The sequence below is a fragment of the Sabethes cyaneus genome, chromosome 1, assembly GCF_943734655.1.
Source record: "Sabethes cyaneus chromosome 1, idSabCyanKW18_F2, whole genome shotgun sequence".
Lineage (NCBI taxonomy): Eukaryota > Metazoa > Arthropoda > Insecta > Diptera > Culicidae > Sabethes > Sabethes cyaneus.
Window position 1 is genome coordinate 163,079,804 of NC_071353.1, and position 26,867 is coordinate 163,106,670.

Consider the following 26,867-nt stretch of genomic DNA (forward strand, 5'->3'; position numbering starts at 1 on the left):
CTAATCTGGCAGCATAAAACCATTACGGAATTGATCAGCACAGCAGGCGGCGTCCGCCTGCTGACGCTGAGTTTGACGAGACTGAACTGACAGTTCAAGCACAGAATAATCCCGAAAAACAAGTGGTAAAATTCGTAAGGCGTCTCTAATTAGCATTTTAGCCAAGAAAGGAGGCAAAAAGACAATTGCACCGTCAATTCCTGACTGACTGAGATGGACCCTCTCAGGTAAGGATCCGATCCGTCGTCCGGTGGAAGCACAACATTATGGGAAAATATTGATTTCCTTCCTCAAAAAATGTGTCCTCGTTCTGGTTCTCAGTCAGAGTCTCTCGGTCGGCAGGGTTTTTACGAGTACGGGTAGGCAAAGGTAATTAAGTCATAAACAAGCTTTTACGAGCGCCATATTATCCCGGAGTCGTCTGGCGTGGGATTTTCTAAACATCGGAAAGATCAGTCTGCGAACGAGAGCTGGTAGGTATGCTAATTCCACCCGAGGAGCGACGACAGCCGCGTCGGTGAAATTGCTGCCGCTAGGCAAATATTTGTCTTTTTTCTGTAGACTAGAAGCTAGGCCAGGTTGCTTTGCCGAGCAGGAAAGTACAGTGAGGGATTTTCTAACTCGAAAACTGGGGAGGGAACCGTTTGTTTAGGCATTCTAACCTCACTCTGCTGCTGTGGGAAAGGCTTGAATGACAGTCAAGTATCTTCTGTTCTGGTTGTTTCTGTTGCACTTTTGTGGTACTAAATTTTAATACAATTTAATTGTCACTTTCTATGTGCGGAATTGCTTTTGACATTTGACTTTGACTACTGATACTACTGGAAGAAGTAGGCTGTGACTGCAACCGCGATTGGTTGTCAATCTTTTTCGCGAAAGTTTTCGTTTCATTATTTTTGTTTCAGAAGGTCAAAAACCACTTGCAAAATTTGCATGTTTTCGACTTAGCAAATGATACAGTAATGTTCCGATTTTGTCAGCCCTATGTTGAATTTTGGGCTGATAAAATGGGGAAAGTAACAAAATCGGATTTTTTTTTTTTTTTTTTCAAAATGTTTTTCAAAATTCAAGATTCAAGATTAATCCCCCTAAAAGTTTAATAACAAATTTATTTTTCTTCAGTTTCAATATAACACATTGATGTGTTCTGCAAAGTTTTACAGCATATTATTATGAGAAATTTTGCTGAAGACAGTAACCTTCTGTCTTTTCAGCAAAGATAGAAAAATCCTCTTTCTCATAAATGAAAAATCGTTAAAATCAGTTTTTCCATTTTAGTTGTTTTTGTAGTTGTATGACTTTTTCCAGTTTTAGAAAGTTGTACAAATAGTAAAAATACGCAACATTGCTGAATATAGTATACCTCTATCTTTGCTTGTTTAGGAACTATAGAACTTTTACTATAAAAATACCCTAATTTTGACCCCGAATGTCTCGCAAGAAGGCATCATTTTATTCTAAAACTCTTCCCAGAGAATCAGAATAGTTTCAAGCAGGCTGGTTTTATAAATCATGTTTAAAAGCACAAAAGTTAAACAAAATTTATTAGCTGACAAAATCGGGATAAAAAGCTGATAAAATCGGGGGTAGACAAAATCGGGAGCTGACAAAATCGGAACATTACTGTATTGTGGAATTACTGAAGTCTAAATATAAAAGTTTTAGTTGAGAAGTAGATCAACGCAGCAATGCCCGGGATCCTTTTTTGTATCTGTCTTTTAAATTTCTAGCCAAACAAACAACATATTGACTTTATTTTTGCGACATTAAGCTAAGGTAAAGTGACTTTTATGGCCGCAAACACCCTGTCGGCGGATGCCACATAAAAACAACTTTGGTATAACGAGAAAAAATCTATTTTATTCCAGCAGAACCTAGGGATATTGACTCGTACATCCATTTATATCGAGAAAACTAGAATAACTGCTGCAAAACTGCTAGACAGAGACTCAAGCCATGAACAAACGCCACACCATATAGCGTTGTGGTCCAAAATGGCGAAAAAAGGAGGAACTTTTTTTTTTTGATAGAAGATAGAAACATCGTTCCTTTGGCAAAGTGGTAGAAAATACAAAAGCAATCAACTTTGCCGAAGAAACCACATTTCCATCTCTAGCGGGTGCAGAGTTATCGAATATTTTCTCTCAAAGTTCCTTAAAAAATAGTTTTTTTAACTTAACTTTTGTCAGTTGCATGTTACAAGAACGCATTGTTCTACACAATTATTGGAGCACTCAAAACACAGGTTTTTTCAAAAGACCGTTAATCTCTAGCGCTGTTTCTTGCAAAGTTATCGCATATTTAAGTTTTATTTTTTCTTAGCTTTACGAGCCTGCACAGTACGATGGGGCAAATGGAAACATAAAATTATTACTTCACCTTTAAGCTTAGACAAAGTCGTTCAAGCTACAGAAAATGCTCTAGAGGTAGGAATGTGATTTCTTCAGCAAAGTTACTTACTTTTACATTTTTTACAACTTGGCCAAAGAAACCATATCTCTATCTTCTAAAATAATAAAATGTTTTATAACAATAGTCTTTCCAATAGATGAAGGCGAACGGCAAAAGAAAATAATGAAACAAAGGTGTTGATTGATAGTATCTCCAGGGCGAGACAAGATGTCAAGGGGACGGAGCGGAAAATTAGGTTAAAGGGGGTAATTGAAGCAACGCTTATTAAGTTTGTATAACGTTGCTTTTTAGTCAAGCTGGGGGATGCATGGATCCAACCGAGTTCTAATGGGAGTGCTCCCAGTCCAATCTAGTTTCATTAAGACGTAAAGTCGGATAAATTGAATCAAATAAATAATAATAATAATAATAATAATTTGAGTAAAAACGCTTACCGGTGAGCCATCTCTTCAGGTTAGAAAACAAGTAATAGTCGCTGGGGACCAGTTCTGGTGATTACGGTGGCTGAGGAACCAATTCGAAACCGATTTCATGCAATTTTGCTTGTGCAACTAAGCATGAATGAACAGGCGCATTGTCGTGATGATAAAGCGGATTTTTCTTCTTCAAATGCGGTCGCTTTTCGGCGATTTCGTTTTTCAATCCGTCCAATAATGATGAATAGTATGCTCCGGTTATGGTTTTACCTTTTTCAAGATAGTCCACGAAAATTATGCCATGTGCATCCCAAAATACGGAGGTCATAACCTTTCCGGTCCATTGTTGCGTTTTTGGACGCTTCGGAGCACTTTGGCCCGCGGTAAAACCCACTGTTTTGCCTGTTGCGTTGACTCAGGAGTGTAGTAATGGATCCAGGTTTCATCTATGGTTATGAATCGGCGCAAAAACTCGGTCGGCTCGGGATTTGTTCGACGTTTTCTGGTGTAGTGTCTCGGTAAACCACTTATGAATCGTTCCAATCGACGGTACAAAGTCCGGGTAATACTTATCCACTCGGAGGTTTGTCGATTCTCAGTGCTGTAACTTGTAAATGCGTAAAACAAATGGGTGAAGTTGTGACAGGTGCCATTTGAAGCATCAAGCTCGACAAAAATGGTTCACATTAGTGGATACTAATGCCATCTCTTAGAATTTTCAAGTACTTATCAGACTACCTAGTGGAAGGTGAACTGTTGGCAGGTCTGCAAGGTGAATTTTGGACATTTCGAGCAATTCGAGCGAGAAGCCAACGATGCCTACTTTCCCGCGAGAGAGTATAAGAAGCATAGCATTGCACGCTTACGCCGCTCACGCAAGCCTAGGACAAACATCGTTGCTGTGTACAGACATTCTGCTACTTACACACTCGCAAACCTCATATCGTCTTCCTGCATAGCTTACTCGTAAGGACTATGGGCGCACTGGGTATAGATGTCCGAGCCCTCGCAAGTAATCGCTATCAGCTGCTAGGGCTGCAATGACGAACGAGAGCGACGATTTTTTTTTTCACCAGAAAAAAGGAAGCAAACGCCGCTGCTCTCGGATTTCCTAATCATGATCGATCATTGAGTGATGTGAATACGGACGGACGGACGGACGGATGGCTGTGCTGTGCCATGCGACGGAAAAAGAACGACAAAATCAGCAGGCAGTACCAACCGTAGCATATTTCCGTTCTGATTTTGTCGTGCCGGAACCGTGCGGCTGCGATTACTGTTTATGAAATCTGAAAATGGTAACTTTTTAGCTGTAAATTGTGGATGCTTCATAAAACATTTTCTTTAAAAGTTCGAGAACTGCGCATTGCTGGTTGTAGAGACAAATTTGTGAAGAAATCGAAGCTAATTTCCAGTTGAACTCTAAGCTAATGTAAGCGAATTACAGTCTTTTGCATTATTTATTTCACTTTTCCATCTACTAGTTACCGGCTTGGGACTTCAGTCTTAGGACTAACGGGAGCAAGTCGCGTACATTCTTGCGCTCCGTCAGAATACGGAAGTGGGGGTAAGAAATTGCGCTGTGGACTGTTGAACTGTGGACTGGATTGTGGATTGGAGTGAACTGGACTGTGAACGAGACTGGACTGGATTTTGGACTGGGCTAGACTCTGGACTGGACTGGACTGAACTGTGGACGGGACTGTACTGGACTGGACTCTGGACTGGACTGGACTGGACTGTGGATAGGTCTGGATTATGGACTGGACTGGACTCCTGTTCGTGCGCCTATTCGAAAGTGTTCGAAGCGATTGTTTACGATCATCTAATGTTCAGCATAAAAAATTACATCTCTACTGCACAGCACGGCTTTTTCCCAGGAAGGTCTGTGACTACAAATTTACTAGAATTCACTTCTTTTTGCTTACGTGGTATGGACCGATACCTTCAGGTTGACGCTATCTATACCGACCTAAAGGCTGCATTTGGCCGTGTGGATCATGGAATACTTTGTGCTAAATTTGATAAACTAGGAGTCTCTGTTGCGTTGGTAGCTTGGTTAGAATCATATCTACGCAACCGGAAAATTGCTGTAAAGCTGGGCTTATCCCAGTCTAGCTGGTTTACTAACAATTTTGGAGTTTCTCAAGGCAGTATTTTGGGACCCTTACTGTTTTCGCTATTTATCAACGATATTACAAAACTATTACCACCCGGCACACGACTATTATATGCGGATGACACCAAGATTTATTAGCTTATTACTTTCTTATGACGGTGTTTGTGGCCCACGATCCGGAAAACATCACGATCCAGTATTGTTTTGGCCAGATTTGGCCTCAGCTACATGTTACAAATCGAGTGAAAAGCCAACGATGCCTACTTTCCCGCGAGAGAGTATAAGAAGCATAGCATTCCACGCTTACGCCGCTCACGTAAGCGTAAGACAAACACTGTGTACAGACATTCTGCTACTTACACACTTGCGAACGCCCAGCCTCATATCGCCTTCGTGCATAGCTTACGCGTAAGGACTATGGGAGCACTGTGCGAGCCATCGCAATTAATCGGTATCAGCTGCTAGGGCTGCAATGATGAACGAGAGCAACGACCTTAGTTGGTAGCTAAATACACATTCGCCAAAACTCGTCACAGTGCATGAATAAATAAGAGCGAGAGCCCAAAAATGCCGACGTTTTCGTTAGAATGATTAGGCGTGTGTGAGAAAATTAGACCACACGAGTGTGTGGGCTTCACAACACTGAGCATCAGTGCATTACAAGAAAGATACGCTAATCTGGTACAAAGCCAATGGAGTCAACTTCAAACCAAAGACGATGCATCCTTCGAATCGCCTCAAGACTAGGCCAATCGAAACAAATTGGAAACCAATCGGTGCTTAAGCTGGACCAAAAATCCGCGTGTCGGCGTATGTTTCGGTGAATCTCAAAACTTTTACGCTGGGACACATTTTACATTTTGGGACACACTGTATGTTGTACTTCATGGCAATTCTGCTGTTTTTTTTATTTTTTAGATGTTTTTTATGATTTAACAATAGATTTTTCCTTGTTATTCAAGGGTTTTTGACAGAATCTCCAATGTAAAAAAGACCTAATAGTATTTTTTGATAATTTTTTTAGGTCTTTCCCAATTTTTAGATGAGTTTTAAACCTCATTTAATAATTTTTTCTTTGTTATAACTGTCTTTGGCGGCTCTTTTATTAGAAAAATGAATACCCTTTTAATGAAAACTGTGCTCTGAGTGCATCCCCTAAAGCTGACAAGGCCAAAGTTGCCCAAAGTTCATGTCGAAAACCAGTCTACTCTGATCCTTTTATCGACACCGACCGAGCTGACAGCAGAACGAATCTCCTTCTCCCCCCGAAAAAAAAATCGAACACATTCTCCACACTAAACGCCTACTGTGATGAGCTTTTCAATGTTCTTTTTTTCTGAAAATCATTTTCTATTATCCCTGCACCTCCCTGCTTCGGAACTCACGTCCCCGCCCGCCAGCACGTTGGATACTGTTGTCATCATACCATCCGTGTGCTCCCACACATACAGAACGCACACGTACTTAGGTACGTATGCCACCGACCCACGACGGCGCCACATCCAGGCACAGGTGAAAGAAACTTCCCCCGCCGGGCTAGCAGCCCAAAGTTCGATCCATTATATAATCATTCAACCATACCGAGTAGGGAACCGGAAAGAAAGAAAAGAGGAAAAAACATCCACTTCCACATTAGAACTACTGGGCTGCTGCTGAAACATCACCGAGATATAGGTACCTGTGCTGTGTGCGGCTGGTTTGGTTTTGAGAACAAAGCCCACGTTCAACCCCACGACCATTTCCGGTTCGTTGCTCAGTTTTTGGCTTCGGTCGGTAGGGTGGTTTTCGGTGGTGACACATACGACGCCGACCGACGACCCCCGGGTGCATCGAAGCTGTACATGTGCTGTACTGGTTCTGGGGACCCTCTGCACACCCTCTGAAATCCGTCCGCGAAGCGTTTTTTTTTTATTTCCCCTGTTGAGGTCGACAGCAGCTTGAAAAAATCATTCGGAAATGCCCTGAATATCACGAGAACTCACACACAGCACCTGACTGAACCGAGGAACATGCATTATTTGGTGTTATCATAAAATTTTCGGAAGGGGGAAGTTGAGTTTTTTTTTCTGCTGTCTACGCCCGCTTGGAAGGGGAAACTATCACGACAGCTCTTCTAGAACAGATAACAGATAGAATTTCCAAGCAGGGCTGGTTCCATGGCATGGAACCGGCGGAAAAAATCTGCTTTCGCGTGATTTTGAGCCCTCTCCGGGTGTCCGCTGCCGCGCGGTCCCCCGCCCGGCCCGGCCCGGTGTCTCTCAGGTACACAAACACACGCGCTTGACGGGGCTTCGTCGAAATCCTATTATCGAGCAGCAGCAGCAGCAGAGCACACGCCGCTGAACAGAACCAGAAGAAGATAGGGAGAATGGAAAAAACAGCCGCCGTCATCGATCGGATCGGAACACACTCATACGTGTGGGTTGATGGGGAGTGGGGACGGGGGAAGGTTGGCAACGGCGGCGTCCGTGTCGTGATATCATGATATGTCAATATATCTTCCGTTGTCAGCTCTGCCAAACAACTCTCTATGCTGCTTCTCACTGCTGCAGAAAATAGGCACACTTTTTTTTTCCTCTACGTTCAGAACCGTTTCTGTTTTCGACTGTAAAGCCCTTTGGTCTGACGGAAGTAGGCGGTGGAGGTGACGGCGACGGTGGCAGCAGCAGGATGACAGCCGAGCCGAGGAGGGAAGCCCCAAATGCTCTGACTGACGTCCGTACGGGATCGGCCCTCTGCTCTTCAAAGGACAGCATTCCAAGCGGGAGGGAGCTTTTCCAAAAGGCTAATTGAATTAAATGATTAGTGTCCCTAGACCAAGTGACGGGAAAAAACAATCCACCAAGAGCGAGCAGCAGCAGCAGCAGCAGCAAGCCATGTTGTGATCTGTTCTGGTGGTGTACAAAAGCTGCTGTCGCAGCAGGCGGATATTGATTTTCTCGTTCTGCGCAAAAGGAATACCTGGAAAAACGGTCTCCCTCTCCACCACTGACTGGCGTCACACGTCCTCCGTCGTCGCTCGGCTGTGATGAGTGGGCATACGGGAGAAACCCACGATGCCCCACAAGTTTCTCGGAACGTCACGGTGGCGTCGTCCGTTAGCCGTACGTCTTCCGCCTGCGGCGGTGTCCACTCCGGGGAATCACACTTCAGCTAACCTCGGATGAAATGGAACCTGGCGGAACCGTATTCGTTCGGATGTCGAGCGAGACACCAGCAGAGCTGGGGGGGATTAGCTGGAAGTTTCTTGTTCACGGAAAAATAGGATTAGCGCCTTAGCTCGGGCGAGCGAGTTGGTTCACTTGGGCGACGGCGGTGTTGTTCGTTGTAATTTCGAAAATCGCATCAATAAACAGTCCGGTGTGTGGTTGCCAGCGAAGCGTCGCGAAAAATTATTACTTCAATGAGGGACGATTCATTCTTCTCGCTGAAAACGAGAAGCGTCTCGTGAGCCAATCCGAGCAGAACACATCCTAGTGTGCCATCCATTTTATGTGGTGACCCGAGCCTTTTCCATGGCAACGGATCAATAGATTTCCACGAAACCAAACCGAAACGTGTTTCCCCACACTGCCGACGTCGGTCCTTTGTTCCTCCACTGCGAGGTGCAGAACTTGAACAACGAAAAAACGAAACGTACCTAGCCTACCTACTACGGTAGGTCCCCCAAGCTGGAGAGAGATTTATTACGCCGCCATCACACAGCTTTCCATCCATCCAGCAAGGTCTCCCGCGCGCACACACGGCGGATCCCGCGTCCTGTCAGGCGGCAGGTCACCAGCCAGCAGCACGGCCGCGGGGTGGGTAGGCGCACGGACGACAAGCCGCAGTTTCGTTGCGCAGAGAACATCCGTGTCGTTGGTGTGCGTGCCTTTTTCTTCTTATTGTAGGGCTGCTGCTGCTCCGGCTAGCACGGACAATTTTACGATCCATCATCAACAACAACAACAACAACAGCAGCAGCAGCAGCACACACTATGCTAACTGCCGTTCGAATACGCCGTCGACGGGGGACGTCGTTTTCTCTTTCCGCTGTCTTCTTCCTGTATGAGATGGGGGCGTTCGAGGTCATAGCAGGCGCAGGAGGCGCACACCACACCGACCGACGACCGTGGTGGAAAGGTGCTTTTGCGTTATGTAGCCGTTGTTGTGCGCCCCCTTTCTCCGTTACTCCCGCCCGTTCGCCCACCCTGCCGGTAGGCGGATGGTGGCAGGTGTATCTTTTTCCCAGTTTGGTTCTCTTGCTTCCTTTCCGTGCTGAGCTGATGGTGCTGCTCCGGTGCTGGCTGCTGCTGCTATCGACCTGTGTACCTGTGTGAGTTTCGTTTCCCCCACATTCAAAGCAGGAGGAGGAAAATTCTGGTTACTCTTCTCTTTTGCTCTGACCGAGACACAAGCTCCCTTTGGTCGGTCGTTATTCGACGACGACGACGACGGCTCGACTCGAGAGATGAGGTCAGTCAGTTGCAAAGATCTCACCGGTGGGATCAAACGTGTTTTGCCTTCGTTCCTCCTCTGTGCGGTTCAAATAGAAAATAGAAAACGGTCTTCTTCGTGTGAGTGTTTGTGATTTTGTTTAATGGATGCCATTCTGCGCATCATCCCATTCGATGTCGAGAAGATCCAGTAGGCGCAGCACTCCCAGCGCTGGGGGCAGCAATCGTTCCAAAGGTGGCACTGCTGTCATAGCAACCACCGACAAACAAAGCCATCGCAAATCGAACTACAGGTAAGTCTGAAAGGAAAAAATAAACTCCAGCTTTCAGAAGCGCAGAAGACAGATATCATCTCCCAGTTTTGTAGTTTTTCGATTATTTTAATTTGCTTCGAGCTGGCGCAAACCGGTGGGGAGCGGGGCTCCACGCGATCAGTCTACAGCGACTGGCAAAACGGGTGGATAGAACGAAAATTTCGATTGCGTGACTGCTATTAATTTTCTATGCCACTTCAATCATTTTCCATTTGTGCTTTCTTGTTCGGCCGTTCCGGCCGCCCGTCGGGCTAGAAGCCCGTCCGAACCGAACGCCACCAGCCAAGGAGTTTACCATAAACATAAAGAAAATTACTTTTCTTCTGCCCCCCCTAGCACTAAAACGGAACAAGAAGCTTAATTGCGAATCTTCTTGCTCTCGCTTCCAAATTCAACACCTCTCTCTCTCTGCAACGCGCTTTTTCCCTTTATTTTTCGCGGCCATTGTACCTGCCGCCGAACGGCGGCGACGAAATTGGCCAACCTTGAACTGCGTCAAGCGGGTGCAGCGAAAAAAAAACAAAAGCCCTTTTGCGCGGCAACCTACGCCAACCAAAGTGGAGCCAAATTTCCCACACACCATTACTGTCTGCCAAGCTGCCTGCCTACATGCCCGCGGCTTTGATCGCCGGGCTCCGGGCTGTGGGGCGTGACTCATCATTTGTCTCATCTTCTCGCGCCAGCAAGCAGCAGCAGCAGCACAACACTTATCTGTAGTTTGCAAAATGTATTCTCTAATTTGTCGCACTCAAGCAAGTCTACATACAGAATGTAATGCTTTACCAGCCGGTAATTTGCGTAACCTTCGCGCAGCCTCCGCCGTGTCTCGTGTAACTATAACTAGTGGAAGGGCTTCCGGTATCGGTATGGCATCGTGGGTGAATTATGGTTTTTGTGTTGATTATTATTCAAACTGCTTCCCCCTGGCGGTGGCGACGGCCGGCGGTGGAAGGTGGAATAAAATTAACACCTTTCACACTGGAGGAGGAGGAGTGCTTGCGCGCTTCCTCGTGAAAGGTGAAAGGAAAGAATAATAAACAGCCCATTCCCGGCCAGGCGAGAGGCTGGAAGTTCTTTCTTCCAGGAAACGAAGATGAACGGGAAGGTGAGAATCTTGATAAGATCGAAATCATCAGTACTGTTCACGGATGAAGAAAGTAACAAGATTTATGATTATGTCTTTCCATCAGCGTTTCCGGGGATCCTACGACTTGGTTTAGGATTTTGTACTCAATAGGCTTTAACCTAATACTATATTCGGTAACTAAACTTGAAGTGTTTTTTTTTTGTTAAATGGAAATCGTAATCTTGAACAAGATTTAAAATATCATCATAGAATATTTTTTCCGGAGTAAAAAGTAAAATTCCACTTGCATAACTCTCAAAAACAAATACTGATGATGATCTGCAAGCCGCAGGCGAAATACGTATTTGTCGTGAATAAAATTTAATGGTTAATTTTCAATTCCATTCATATGTTTTTTGTTAGATTATAGTCACTTTAACCAGCTTTAGATCATTCATGACTACGCTGGGACTGACCCCCATTCATATTATTTCAAATTTTTCAAAATATTAATTCAATTCAATTTTAGCCACAGAGATCTTTTAATGGGTGGACAAAGTTTTATAAGTTTTTCGCCAAGTGGCGCTAGTATTCGAGTGAGTTCTGTTCTGTTTTAGCATGCCTATGAATCTAAGTTGATTCGAGTAAATAAAGGTTAAGCATATATAGTGGCGTCTAGATTTGCAATTGCTAATAAGTTGATTTTTCCATATGAAATTATACAAAATTCAAACGAATTTAGTGCATATAAGATCGCTCATGCCATCAAAAAAGACTAGCGCTGGGAAAACGATATTTTTTCCATGCTGATGGTGCATACTGATTTCTTATATGTTGCGAAGCCAACACTCGAGCGGTAAAATTTTCTCACACACGCGTACTGATTCTAACGAACACGCCGGTATAAGCATCCCTTTAAAACACCCGCTCTTATTTCTTCATGCACTGCAACAAGTTTTTGCGAGTGTGTGTTTAGCTAACAGCTACAGTCGTCGCTCGCCGTTCGTCGTTGCAGCCAGATCTGCTGATACCGATTACTCGCGACGGCTCGCACTCCCGCCCGTGAGTGGAATCGGGGGCGAAGTTGAAGAAGAAAAGAAAAAGTAATGCAAAATTTTTTATCCCAGTGGGCCACCAGGCTCACGGGCAGCTGATTCCTCACCAGTTTTTTGACTCGGGAATAAGCTATGCAGGAAGACGATATGAGGATGTGCGTGCGCGAGTGTGCGGGTAGCAGAATGTCTGCATACAGCACCGGCGGCTGTTTCTTGTACGCCTGCGTGTGCCGCGTAAGCGTTGAATGCTATGCTTCTCATACTCTTTGGCGTGTGAATAGGCATGATTGACTTCTCGCTCGGTTCGCAACATTGTTTTTCTTCATTGTTTCTAGACCATTTTTAATCGATTTTTTCTTTCAAATCTATCGATCAAAAATTTTTTTTTATGTTTTTTCATCCATTTCATCTATCTGTTTTCCAGTCATGTTTTTTCATATATTTTTGCTATTTATTGTACCATCCCTTCTTTTTTCTTCCATTTTTTAACTTCGTTTTTTCAATCCATTTTTCTACTCATTGTTTTCCAGCCCTCCTTCCTCCTAATTGGTCACGAGTTGCTGATCTAACTGGTCTGGTCTAACAAACCAGTCGTCGTACGTTCGAATCTCGGCTGGGAGAGGCCGTTAGAGCCAATAGGGTCGTAGCTCTAGCCGCGCAATTGTCCTGTACTTTATCAACTGACTGAGGAGTCTTTTGAATAAAAGCAGAAGATTGCTGCGAAAATAACAATTTTTTCACATTTTTTCCCTGTTTCCATCTATTTTCTCATTATATTTTTAAACATTCATCCGTTTTTTATCTCATTTTTTCCACTCGTTTTTCTTCTTTTTCAATCAATTGATATCTCTTCTTTTGCAGTTTTTTGAATGCATACACTCCATTTTTTTACCATTTTTGTCATCAATTTTTCGCTTAATTCAACATCCACTGTCCCATTCCCTTGCTTCTTCTCATTTTCTCGATATTCTTATCCATTCTATTCTATTCTTGGATTCAATCCCATCTTCCACGAATTTTTTAAATCCAATTTTCTCATACTTTTCGATTCATTTTTATTCAATTGATTTTTTTTTAAACATTTTTTTTCTTTTTCGTCCCTTTTTAACCATTTACTCATCCATTTTCTCTCAAAAGTTTTTCCAATGTTTAAGATAAACAATTTACAAGTAAGAAAGAAAATTTCTATGCAAGGAAATTTCGAGTGAGAAAAATTTGAGGGAAGTAATTTTCGTGAAAAGGAAATTTCTAATGACAGAAATTTCAAGAAAAGGAAAACGGAAAGGGGGGTTGGACATAGCCTACCCTTAAGCAGTTTATTCAAGAAATGGGAAATTATTTTCAGTTGAAAGCTATTTAGGTTGAAATTGAGTGTTCTTCATTTGACAAAAAAATCGAATTGAAATAAAATCAGATAAATGTTAAAATTTTGCCTCTCAGTTGGCATCGAGATATGTTGTGCGTTCGAATCTTGGCTGGGAGATGCTGTATAAGTCCATAGGATTGAGCTTTTTCGAGACGCGACCAGGGTCGAAACAAGCTAACAATTTATCCTGCATGCTTTTCAAGATCGCTCCTGAGGGGGTAATTCGACAAGCGGATATCGAAAAAAGAAGTTTGATTTTCAGTAAATGTAGCAAACTACGCTGGCTACGCGTTTTGATATTAAAACCAGAAACTTTGTCACGGCGGAGGCCATTTGCGCTAGACTGAAAGCGGAGGCTGGGAGGATTGGGTTTAAAATAAATGCGTTGAAGACCAAATAAATGTATGGTAGAGGCTCAAACGAGAGCAACGTTCACTTTTTGTGGACGGCAATTGTTGGCAGCGACGAACCCGACGTGGTAGATGAGCTCGAGTATGTGGATCGCTGGTGGCCACGGGCATCAACACAACATTGCTCCATGGAGACCTATTAGGCAGGCTTCTGCCGTGCTCTGCAAAAAATCTCAATTCTAGGCGTTTTACTGGCAAAGCACAGAAGACGAATCGATATGCTCTCTCTCTCAGTTGGATGTTACCTTCCTCGACGCGACGAGTTTTGTTTTGCTTTTGCAGTACTTTGCTGCTTTGAACTGCTGGCGAATGAGCATCAGTTTGGTTTCATGTTTCTTTTTCTGCTAGAGCGCTACCGAATGCATGCTCTCAAGGTCACGGAGCAAATCGTTCCAGTCCATACAATTGCCTATCGCATATTCTCTTTGGGATACGAAACGAATAGTCTCGGGTCTCCAGTGTGCGAAGAAAATATTAGCTCTGCTTGACGTTGTACTCCTGCGCAAGATGAGTGGTCGTAAGAGAAAACAGTATTCAGGCATCGTTCGGAGGGAGAGGAAACGGTTGAGCAGAAAACGAAAGCACTTGATCGTTGAGATGAGCAAAATGAAGCCTGCTATTAGGTCGGATGGATAGAAAATTAATAAATAAATAATAAATGAGGAGATCCAGCAACGTATTCAAGCAGAACATCAAGCCTACTTCGTAAAACAGCACGATCAAGAGGCATAAGCCGCCGTACGAAGCTGACAATGTATAAATCCCCTTCCGGACCGATAGTTGTTAGGGATTTGTTTTCATTTTGATTTTTTAGATGTGGGTTGAACCACACAGGCCATTTACTATGTTTACTTCGTCTTCTTCTTTTCATTGGTACAGTTTCGTGTAAAAGGCACTTCAAGAAAAGGATGAATTTTTCTGTTTCATAGTCGACATTTCCTTCAGTACAAAACACATGTTGCCATTCTGTTGTACATAGTCTACGCTTAATTTCTATAAAATTTGCTTTGTTATATTCCGGCACTTCTTCATATTCCAAGTCAGTAGGGTAAGAGCTATTGTGTGTGAAAATTGAGTATTCGATTGCTGTGTGAAATGCTTCATTCTTCCATAAGGGAGACAGTGAAGCATTTACAGCAAAGTCGTCTGTGCAGTTTGTAAAAAATAAGTCCAAATAAACATTTTGACTATTTTTGACTGAATTTATTTGATGCAAGCCAAATTGTGAAATTTTGTCAAAAATGTAATGCAATGTTTCATTTTCGCCTACTACTGGAAGCAAAATGGATTCATTGTCAATGTCTACAATGAAGTCCACATTGCGCTGATTGAAGTCGCCGTAAATATGTAGTTTTACTTCGGGTTCCATATTTGAAATAATGTCTTCTACTGCTTCGAAAAATAGTTCATAAGACTGTTTATTAGCATGTTCGGGAGGAAAGTACACGGCTGAAAAAATGTGTACTTCGCCGTATATGGTTGCTTTGGCCCATATATTTTCAAATTCGATGTGCTTTCTAGTAATTATTTCTTCCGAAGTAAAGTCAGAGTTTATAGCTATGAGGACACCTCCTCCAGATTTTTTCTGACTTAAAGACAAATTACGGTCGTGCCGGAATACGTTAAATAGATTTCCAAAAATTTCTTCGCTTTTGACGCTTTCGTCCCAGCTACTTTCGGTTCCAAGAATGACTTTGAAAGAAGATGATATTACATTTTGGTGAATTTCCTTCATTTTGGCTGGACTTTTCATGCGGTTGAAATTCTGGCAATACACAAGAATTTCAGCCACATTCTGTTTTAGTGCAGAAGAAGTTTTTGGAAAATTATTACTACTTACATTTACGTTTACTAGCTCCAAATAGCGCGTCGATAAAATTTCTTCTTCATTAGACTGGGCGTCGTCGTTTGGTGATTCAAATTCTTCCGTGTTGTGCGTCAATGGTAGAGAAAATTCGCGTTGTAAGATTTACGTGACGGTACAACGCTTGTCGAAAATTTATTGTTACTTTCGCGCAATTGCTGAAGGCGGTGAGTTCGTTCGCTTACTAAAAATTGTCTGTACGACTGCAAGTCAGCTTCTGCTTCCGGCGGTAAAAGTCCATATTCCTGGTAGACTTCAGGAAAGATGCGCTTTAGATGTTCGGGAGACGTCGGGAGTCCTTCGGATGCCAAAAGCATTCGAATGCTGGTTGATGTTAGTCCTTCTATACAGACTGACGGCTGCTGGTCTTTCATATATGCCAAGTACAGGCGGACGATTTTCATTATTTTTGGGTCGCGCAGTCTAGCTTTCAGAAAGCGTCCGTCGCCGTTTGTTGACTGCTGAGTGAGCCGGACTATAGGTGGACGCATTGGGTCGCATTCAAATAGACTGTCTTGAGGAGGTGCTGGAGCTGGGTGTGAGGTATTGTTATTGCTGGCGTTGTTATTTCCGTTTTCGTTCAGGGTGGTGTTAGTCTGGTTTTCGGTTCTATATGGATTAATTGTTTCGCCTTTTTGGAAATTTATGAATTTGGATGTTATGTCCGTTGTTGGTGGTCCAGAAAATTGAAGTTTTGCAGCTGCCAGCAGGTCCTTGTCCAGAGGTAATGCATAATTTTTTGGAAGCATTGGCTGATGACTTTGACAATGAGCACTGAGGACATACGCTCCCTTGTGGACGGTGAACTACAACTTCAGAAACGCCTGCGAAATGGGTGACGAATAACCCAAGATCGAGTTGAATGAAGCTTAAAACAGTACGAACCACACCGGCTCTAAGCTGCTGACGACGACGACGACGAAGATCGTACAACCAGCCCCGCAAATTTTCTTGTGTTCTAAACCAGGACCCGGCATAGTCGAAACAAATAAAAGACGCTGACTTTCTCTTGCCTTCGCATCATATATGAAGAGACTGGTCTCATATGTTTGGGGGAGGTTTGAACCCCCAAAACCCCCCCGTCGCTACGTCGTACGACTCACGTTGAAGAAAAATCTGTACATATAAAAGCAATCGTAAGTTTGTGTGTTTGTATGCTCTGCCATAACTCCAGAACACCTTGACCGTTCTCCACCAAACTTTTCCAAAGGTCAAAATAAGTAAAAGAGATTGCGCTTCTCTTGCATTTAAACCGATTGTAGTTGCACAAGCGGCTGAGACTAGATGGCACGGAGGGGGGGGGAGTCCATAGAGAAGGGTTATATGTAAAAAAGGTTTTGTTTTTCTTTCGTTAAAGGGATTTCCAGAGAGCAAGCAGAATGGGGCGCTGGCTGAGAGGGTACCAACAGGAGGAGGGACGAGAAACGACGCGAACATGAATGTATGTTCTGCCATAACTCCGGAATAGGAATGCTATACCGGTTTTACCGAAACCGGCTTTACCGGTATTACCGGACTATTTTCAAATTCCGAATTACCGGTTTTTCGACGATGAAAAACTTTTAAAGCATAGTGTAAACTAAATTTCATGATTGAAGTTTCTACAAATAATAACTCAATTAGGTGGTTCTTTCAGAGGGAAAACCCAGAAAATAACCTCGCCGCTGTCAGCATAGAGCCGGAGGGCTTCGGGCTTTTTAAGCAGTCGTCTCCATTCAACTCGCTCCACTTCATGGGCTACTCGTCGCCAGTCTCTGTTGTCTCTGAAGTCGTAAATCACTATCGATCTGATCGAGCCATCTTGCACGTTGAGCGTCGGCGTCGGCTGTCGTACGGCGTCATACGACGTGTCCAGCCCACCGTAGCCTACCGACTTTCGCCAGCTGTGTGGTGGGAATCTCCAGTACCTTTAGTTCGTGATTCATACGCCTCCGCCACTCTGCTTTCAGTTTGTACTCCGCCAAATATCATCCGCGGCATCTTCAAATTAACGGAGTACTCTAGAGAAATGTCAGAACACATCACGAAAGAGGATTTCGTTCGGTTGCTAGTACAAACTGGACTAGAAATAACTTTATGATTAGTTGAAATAACCTGTTGGCAAGGCTGAGCCAATTCTGCGGGCTCCAATCATCGCTTGGAACGTCTCTGTCCGATATAAGAAGCAAGGATACGCTTTACTTAAGCGAGGAATTCGTGAAGAAAGAAGAAATTGTCGTAATGCTAGAACCAGTCTTGGCTGCTGTCAAATTGCTGTACCGGAAAAATTACAACAACGAACTACGAACCCTAAAACTACACTCGGAACACCTGTTGCTGTACTGAGTTACTGTATTGGTAGAATTTCAGAGAAAATTCGTATATTTAAATGACTTTGATAATATTCTTCAAGGCATCAAGGATGTTTTGATAATAATACTCTGCAAGGTTTCATTAATTTAAAAGCCAATGGAATAAATCCAGAAACCGAGCAGGCAGAGGAACCAAATCCACTGAACTTTCATTGTTAATTTATCATAAATGTCAGTATCTAAGCCGCTTTTTAGAAGCTCTTGAACAAGGGTTTTCTATGCCACATTTTTATTTTACCGCTAGGAAGTGTTCTTTCTTTCTCCATGGACACAGAATGAAGATTCTCTGTCTCCGGAAGTGTTTTCACTAAAATTTGTTCTCGTTTAAAAGATGACACGGTAAATTCTCATCGCTTTGTTAAATATTATTTTTTCAATTAACTCTTCAATTAGTTATGCCATTCAGTACCATTGATTATGTAAAGATCTTCAAATCATATAATTTTTAAATGTAGTTTTCAAGTATTAAATTTTACCGGTATTGCATTTATCAATACCGAAAAACCGGTTTTCGAAACACTCCTCGGTATTGGCATCTCTACTTCGGAACGTCGATTCTTCATCAAACGTTGCTTGTCAAACACAAGTTTTTTGACGTAAAAGAATCAGCGCAGGGGGGTTGACATAAAAGGGTCACGTCATAAAAAGGACGGTCTCTTACAAGGGTGGTGGAAGGTTCAAATGGGTAATGGAGTGCGTTTCTCTTGCATTTGAATTTCTGAAAGGGCCATTAACAATGGGGAGGTTAAAAACATCAAAAAAAGGCTTTGTGTCGATTTATACGGATTACCGAGAAGAAGACAGATTTTCATGTGGCTGGGGGACAACAGGAGGAAAACTGACAAAGGGAGTAGACACATTCAAATGAAGAAAAAGGGTTTTGTTTCTTGCATTGTGAGGATTTTCGTTACAATAACAGATGTACAAGTGACTGAGAAACGGAGGGCCCCCGAGTAAGATCGGGCAATCAGCTAGCAATAAATAAAAGAAATAACGAAGAGAAATTAGAAAAAATACTAGAGAGAATTACTGAGTGATAGGAACCTGGGGGTAGTTAGAAAAAGTTAGGGATAAGAAAAAAATTTGCGTGTTTGATTTGCTCTTAAAAAAAACAAATGAAGTCTAATGACGTGCTTTCGATTTTCTTTACCTACTTTTGACCGCTGGAGAAGTGTGTAATGTTTGCTAGTAGTATAATTTATCAAAACGGAAGAGGACTAAAAGATTTTTTGACGTCTTCTAAACTATCTACTTTACTAATCATGATGGCACTAATTCAGACCGGCTAGCTTGTATCGGCTATTGAGTAAGAGCCATTACTGTAAAGTTGTCATCTTTACTAACTACATGGTTAAAAGACTGTGCATATCTAATTATCAGTACAAAATTCAACCTACTTTTACTTACTTATGAGCTTAACAGTAGGGTAATTTTTTTCTAAAATAATGACAAAATTCTAACTATTTGAACAATCAAATCACTACGTATGACAGTTTTATATTATTTAAATGGTTTAAACAGTTGGAACTTTGTCAATATTTAAAATAATTCTGTGGCAGTCCAGAATTAGGCACGGTCTTGAATGTGATACTGGCCGCGGTAGGTATGTTGAAACCAAAAATCCGTAAAGAACTAGTCCGAGTTCGTCCACTTTTCAGAAATGTTTCCAACCTCGGTTATGATTGTTTCAACATATTTAACAATTCGTGTAGGCGGAAGCGTGTGGACCAAAATAGAATTCTATTTTTATGTTTTGTTCTACAAAGGCTATTTCCTCACTAATCTTTATTTAGCCCGAACTTTAATTGGTCTATCGATCTAATCTACCGGAAGAGTATTTTTGGGTATTTTTTTTCATTCACAAGTTTAAAGACCTTTTCTGCCACTCATTAGATTATTTTAATATTTTAGACAAACGACTTTTGTTTAAACAAACGACTTCTATATGTATTATTAATAGTCCAAATTAATCGTTTTTCTAGTATTCGACTTTCTTTTACGATCAACAGAATAACTTCGCAGCAGGCTGTGAAATTGAAGTTGACCGCGTGCTGTCAAAATTAATGAGTTTCTGGTTTTAGTCGTGCTTATTTGAGATTTTGGTTCTGACAACGAGGATGTTATTCAGAAAAAAAGGTTTATTGGTTATAATCGGTAGTGTTCAAGCTTCAAGGTCTCGTCCGCAATTATTCAAGTATGGTATGAGGTGATGCAAGCCTGTTCGCAGCAGTCAATCAGCATGTCGGATAAATTAATCCCTAAAAATAAATTAAACACCATTTGAAATGTTTGATTCGAAAGATAACTTGTCATGTGAGCAGCACGATAAGATGATTGATTTATTGAATACTGCGATGGTCACAGATAACTCTAGATGGATTAGATAAACAAAGACGGACGGAGTCCCAACACTCACATGATTTTTTTACATGGTCAACTGCGCCATTTTTGTTTTTTTTTAGTTATACAATTCACCGTGATATTTTTCTTTTCAAAAACAATAAACTATCGATTTCATCATTCACCTGCCGGACCTCTGGCAGTGAACCTCCGGTTCACTTTAACCATCTTCGCAATCGCAAATCACAAAAAATGGACTCCGAACTTGCTCCTTATCTTAACGATAAAATTGTACAAATTAGAAGAAATTGAAATTTCCTCGATTAGGTTTGGCGGGTTTGGCGGGATGCCCTGGTTCGAAGAACCATCACACCGTCCACACCATACCATACAGGGTACGCCGATAGATGAATCAGCCTTCTTCTATCGGAGGTGGTCGGTTGTTGTTTACCCATCAGTTCGGTTATCTCCAACCAGCAGAACCGTCGCTACAAATAAAGGTGCGAAGCACCTCTCACTCTGTGTGTGGTTGACTGGCTGGCTGGTGATCTAAATTTTTACAATCTCTTCCGTCCCGTCAGTCGTCCGGGTCCGGGCGGCCCTTTGATCTCGGCGCACCGGTGGTGCGCATTTTCTCCGAGCAGAAACAAAGATTGCAACAACACAGCTCCGTCGTCGTCGTCGACGACGACGTCGTCTCTTATCGGGGAACCGTCGACGGCCTGCCCGAAAGCTTTTAAGCCTTCAGGCGAACTGATAAATGATTGATCACGGGAGAAAAAATGTAGCACAAATCGCTGGGTTCTGGTGCGGGGGGACGGGGACGGGGATGAGGTGTGAGTTCAATTAGAGTTGGCGAACGGCGGACGGCGCGTCTCATTATCTTCCCTCATGTTAGGTTAGTTGGCGATTGATGATAATGCGCGCGCACAGCTCCGTCCGACGGACGGATGTCACTCTGCCGCGCTGCGCGCGGTTCGGAGCAAACATCGCGCGTTTGATGGATGGATGAGTTCTGACATCATTGATTCTAAATTGATCTCTTTTTTTCCTGTTATCTCCAACAGATCGCAACCCGCGGCGATGGATCGCCGTCGCCTGTCAGCAGCGCATTCCGATTCGTCCCAGGAACCGATGGATATAAGTTCCTCCAATCGGACAGCCAGCAGTACCGATACGAATAATTCTTCCCTGAATAATAACAACAACAACAGCAGCAGTAGAGGACTGTTGAGCAAAACGGCGACGTCGGTGAGTGCCGATTCGGACAATGTCGATTCGGATGAGGACCAGCGTCGGTCGATGCAGCATCTGTTTCAGGTTCGTCACAACGCCCGCAGCGAGAACCTGCACCAGGTGATGGACAACATGTTGCGGCGCAAGTTTCACGGTTTGAACAATAACAATTACGGTGGAAAGCACATGCCTTCGTCGGTGGTGGGTACGACCCTGCTGCAGCAGCACCTAGCGGCAGCGGCCAACGACAACAACAACAGCCAAACGGGCGGAACAACGCTGGAGCTGGATGGTGGTAAGAAGTACGTTTGTCCGATCTGCGAAACGGTTTCGGCGACGAAGCACGACTTTACCGAGCACATCCGGTCGCACAACAACAGCAAGTCGGGCTCGGGCGATCGGGATAACGGCGAGGGTGGCCAGTTTGTGTGTAAAATTTGCTCGAAAGTGCTGTCGTCGGCTTCGTCGCTCGATCGGCATGTTCTGGTGCACACGGGCGAGCGTCCGTTCAACTGTAAGTACTGCAATCTGACGTTTACGACGAACGGCAACATGCACCGGCACATGCGAACTCACAAACAATCGGAGCGGGAGAGCTATGAGAGCGATGGGTCTACCGATAGTGGTGGCAGCAGTGCTGCCAGCAGCGGGATGTCCAACAATAATAACAATAGCTACAATAATAACTATGATGGGGAGGGCAAGCGGAAGAATTCGGATGAGAATGTGCACTATAAGAGGAAGATTCGTACGATTAATAATAATAATATCTTGGATGGGAGTGTTACGGAGGGGGTTCAGAAGTTCTGCTGTCCGGTTTGCGTTCGGAATGATTTCTCCAGCATGATGAGTTTGGAGAGTCACATGGATCGTGAGCATCCGCACATTCCGGCCAAGTGTCGGCACTGCGAGATGGTGTTTAAGAGCTACAAGGCGCTGAATGCCCATCGCTGTGGAAACAACAACTATCAGAACATAACGCCCGGCTTTAAGGATTTAACGTTTGTGGACTTTTCCAGCGAAAAGTTTCCGCTGATAGCGAAGAGTGTCTGCGAGCAGAGCATCCGGACGCCCGTCACCAGTCAGAAGTTTGAATGTTCGAAGTGTTATCGCGCGTTTCCCTGTTCGAAGACGCTTGAGATGCACGTGAGGGATTGTGGGGTGTCGGATTACAGCTCCCCTGGCGGCGGTGGTGAGAAGCGCAAGTGGAAGACTAGTGAAGCCTCGTCGGAGGATGACCTAAAACGGGATGATTTCTTCGCTAATCTCGACCTGCAGAACAAATCGATGTCCACGAACTTGTCTTCGAACGTTTCGGAAGCACCCACAACGCCATCCTCGCTGGACAAGTCCTTTTCCTCGCCGATTATGTCGCGGGAGATTAAGCAGGAGCCAAACTACTACCACCACAGCGGTGCCAACTATCCTCCCCAGCAGGATACCAAAGATCTCGCCGACATTCAGTCGATCATCAACGTCACCTCGTCCGGAGGATTCTTCCGACAGCTGGACAAAGACCCCTACCCACCCATGAAGGACGAAGAGGAAGCCCAGGATGCGTTCACTGCCGAGTTCCGCAAGATGAAGCTCCGAGGAGAATTTCCCTGCCGTCTCTGTACCGCCGTTTTCCCTAATCTACGAGCTCTGAAAGGTCACAACCGCATTCACGTGTCGGCGGCCGGCCTGGGGCCGTACCGTTGCAATATGTGCCCGTACGTGATTAACGACAAGGCAACTCTGATCCGGCATATGCGATCGCACAACGGCGACCGGCCGTACGAGTGTGCCCTCTGCAATTACGCCTTCACCACCAAAGCCAACTGCGAACGTCACCTGCGGAACCGTCACGGCCGTGCCACACGGGAGGAAGTCAAACGCGCCATCATCTACCACCCGTCGGAGGACTCCTCCTGCGAAGATCCGCTCAAGAAAATGCAAATGTTCAACACCCCACCCGGAGACTTCGATCGAGATGTGGACGTCGATCATCCCTCGGACCGCAGCACTCCGGTTTCGCACCTGAAGGAGATGCTGATGCCCATCCCGATGAGTCTAGTCACCAAAATCGATAGTACTCCAATGCCTACAACTCCGGCCAAAATCCAGGTCAAAAGCCTGGAAAAGCTCAACCAACTAACGCCACCGCAGGATCAGGACTACGAAAAGGAAGCCCCACAGACCCCGATCTCCCAACCTGCAGCAGCAGCAGTGGACACAGCCCGTCCAATGGATCTCAGCATGGATGTGTTGGATTTAAGTAAGAAACCAGAACCGATCATCCGTCGTGAGCATGATGCCGACTCGGATCACCCCCGTTCGGACGCGGAGGACGACGACGACGAACGCCCGGATGATGACGACGCCGAGGACGAAGACGAAGAGGAACAGCAAGCGGCCAAAATCCCCAAGCTCGATCTCTCCCTGCTGGAGAAGAACCAACAACAGCTCCAACTGATGCAGCAGAAGATCCTCTCGGAAGCACTAGCTAAAATGGACCCCGGCCACTATTTCCAGCTCAGCCAGCTGTACAGTCGCTTCAGCTTCCCGGCGGCGGCAGCCTTCCCGCTGCATCCGCTCTTCCTGCAGAATCCGCTCCTCTGTGCTCCGGGTGCCCTCGGCGATCTGAAAAACTTCTTCCCCAAAGAGTTCCCCATGTTGCCACAAATGTCCGGCGGTAGTCTCATCGGAAACCCGTTCCACTCGCCCGCCGAATCGCCGAAAAGCACCTCGGACTCCACCTGTGGGCTGCCTCCACAGCCACCATCCGCCACAAAACACGCTCAACATTCGCCACAAACCATGCCAAACGCTGCTTCCCATCATCAGCAGCAACATCCGGTGGCGAAGCAACTTCCACCGCATCCGCATGCGCATCATCCGGCAGCGCCGGCACCACCCCCACCGCCGCCTTCGTTGTCTCTCTCCGCCACCTCTAACCCCTCGTCCGTATCGTCGATGTCATCGATCCCGCTCGGTAACGGGCCCGTCAAAATGGTCATCAAAAATGGCGTTCTCATGCCGAAGCAAAAGCAGCGTCGCTACCGAACGGAGCGGCCATTCGCTTGCGAACACTGTTCAGCCCGGTTTACACTGCGCTCGAACATGGAACGTCACATCAAGCAGCAACATCCGCAGTTCTGGTCTCAACGGCAACGCGGTGGCCATCACATGATGCGAGGTCGTGGCCATTCGGCCGGCTCGTCGAATGTCGTCAGCCCGGGCCTGTCCCATCCACACGGTCATCATCAGCCGCAGTCACACCAGCAGCAGCAGAGTCATCATCACCATCAATCGATGGCCGCTGCGGCGGCAGCTGCTGCCGCCTTTGGCGGAATATCCGACCAGGTGAAGTACGCCATACTGGCTCAACAATCGGGCAAAGCTGCCGGTCACCATGCGGCCGTTGGCCGTCCACCAGTTGCGGCCGATGCTGCCAGCAGCATGCTGCAGAATATCATTGCTCAAGGACAGAATCCGTTCGGCGGATCGGCGCACCACGCTGCTGCCGCCATGGCGGCATCGTCAAGAGCCAACAGCCATCACACCAACAATGGTCACGGACATGGTCACGCACCACCGCTGGTGGATGAGGAGGAAGAGGAGGACGAACGCGAGTTGGTGATTGATGAGGAGTTTCAACCGGAGGATTTGAGCAAGGGGAATGAGTCGGATCAGGAGCTGCCGCAGCCGGTGGCTGCCCGCAATCAGGAGAGTCCCGTGTTTCAGCATAAGATTCTGAAGCAGAAGCTGGAGGAAAGCAAGGAACAGCGGCAGCAGGCGGCGAAGGCCGTTGCCGAGGGAATCCTCGAGCAGGCGATCCGTCAACGGAAGGAGGTGGAAAAGGAGAAGGAGCCCACGGCAAAGAGCTGCGACGAGAGCGATCTGGTGTCCGTTTCGAAGCTCGTCGACAACGCCACCAACGTGGCCTTCGAGAACTATTTTAGGTAAATTTCCATTTGATTCACCCATCGTAGTCGTAGTCTAAGATCTATTGGAATATTATTAATGAAAGGTTTCTCTTACAGCAGACCTGACGTGCCGCTGTCGCAGGATCAAAGCGACGAGGAGGGCCTGGTGGCTTCGGGATCGGCCTCCGAAAGCAACAACTCCGGTACGGATGACCCGAACCCGTCCACCCTTCAGCAGAAGAAAAAATCCGCCTACAGTCTGGCGCCGAACCGAGTCAGCTGTCCGTACTGCCAGCGGATGTTCCCCTGGTCCAGCTCCCTACGGCGTCACATCCTGACCCACACCGGTCAAAAGCCGTTCAAATGCTCGCAATGTACTCTCCTCTTCACCACCAAATCCAACTGCGACCGTCATCTGCTGCGAAAGCACGGTGACGTCGAGTCGGCCATGTCCATCCCGGTTCCGATCGACGATCTGCTCGATCCAAAGCCGGAACCAATCCCGGTCGCCGTTGCCGAAGCCATTGCCAAATCGAAAAGCACACCACCAACTTCTCGGCCCGCCAGTCCGAAGCCGCCACCGCCACAAACCCCCGCTCAACCGCCAACGGCGGTCAAAGATGACGACTTGGAACCTCACCTGCCACAAGAAAAGGACGAACCCGAGGACGACGAAGACGAAGACCAGCTCGAGCCGATCCCATCGCCGGAACCTTCCCCGACGACGGTCAGAATCAAAGAGGAACCGCAGGTTCCCTCGGAGGATAACTCCTCCGCCCTGCCGCCGGCAATCAATTCGGACCTTCCGTTCAAGTGTCACCTGTGCGACAGCTCGTTCGTCGATCGGGTGTCCTGTCTAGATCACATCAAGCAGCATCACGTGCACGAGTTCGCCCTGCTTATGAACAAGGTAACGCTGGAAACGGAATCGGAAGCCCCTTCGGCCTCGCCGGACGACGACGAAAGCGGTAACAATGGCGAGGGTTGTGGTCGGGGTGGCGGAAAGTATCCCGACTACGCCAATCGGAAGGTAGGTCGCAGGTCAGTTTGGACGCCCGAAACGCCCACCGCCCCGTCGCGGTTAGATGACTCCCAGTAATGACCGGTTTTTTTTTCCTCCTTTTTTACGAACACAGGTAATTTGCGCCTTCTGTCTGCGTCGCTTCTGGTCGACGGAAGACCTGAGACGGCACATGCGAACGCACTCGGGCGAGCGGCCGTTCCAGTGCGACGTCTGCCGGCGCCGGTTCACCCTAAAGCACAGCATGCTGCGCCACCAGCGCAAACACAAGTGCTCCCGGCTGAACGGACAGACATCCGGCGGCGGTGGGTCGACCGCCAACGGCGGCTGTGGCGGTAAATCCGATTTCAGCGATGACGAACCGGACACGGTGATCCCAACGCCGGCGGCACCCTCGATCGCAACAACGACCCGCTCGAAGACGCTGCTCGGCGGCAGCAGCTCGGCCGACCTGATCGGCAATCTGCTGGGGATCAGCGACCAGGGCATCCTCAACCGGATGCTGCTTGGGTCCGCCTCGGAAGCGGCCAAACTGCTCGGCGTTGAAAAGTGA

General features: G+C 45.7%; 1 protein-coding gene across 1 annotated transcript; it reads left to right on the forward strand.

The window, feature by feature from the left end:
• Window positions 1-9,557: 9,557 nt before the first annotated feature.
• LOC128732385 (ras-responsive element-binding protein 1) lies at window positions 9,558-26,867 on the forward strand. Its single transcript, XM_053825634.1, has 5 exons — window positions 9,558-9,676; window positions 21,217-24,577; window positions 24,641-25,329; window positions 25,411-26,323; window positions 26,430-26,867. The coding sequence occupies exons 1-5, from the start codon at window positions 9,558-9,560 to the stop codon at window positions 26,865-26,867; spliced, it is 5,520 nt and encodes a 1,839-aa protein (XP_053681609.1).

Coding starts and splice junctions, on each gene's coding strand:
- LOC128732385 (XM_053825634.1), top strand. CDS start 9,558: ATGTCGAGAAGATCCAGTAGGCGCAGCACTCCCAGCGCTGGGGGCAGC. Junction 25,330..25,410: donor GCCTTCGAGAACTATTTTAG/GTAAATTTCCAT, acceptor TTTCTCTTACAG/CAGACCTGACGTGCCGCTGT. Junction 26,324..26,429: donor CCGACTACGCCAATCGGAAG/GTAGGTCGCAGG, acceptor TTACGAACACAG/GTAATTTGCGCCTTCTGTCT.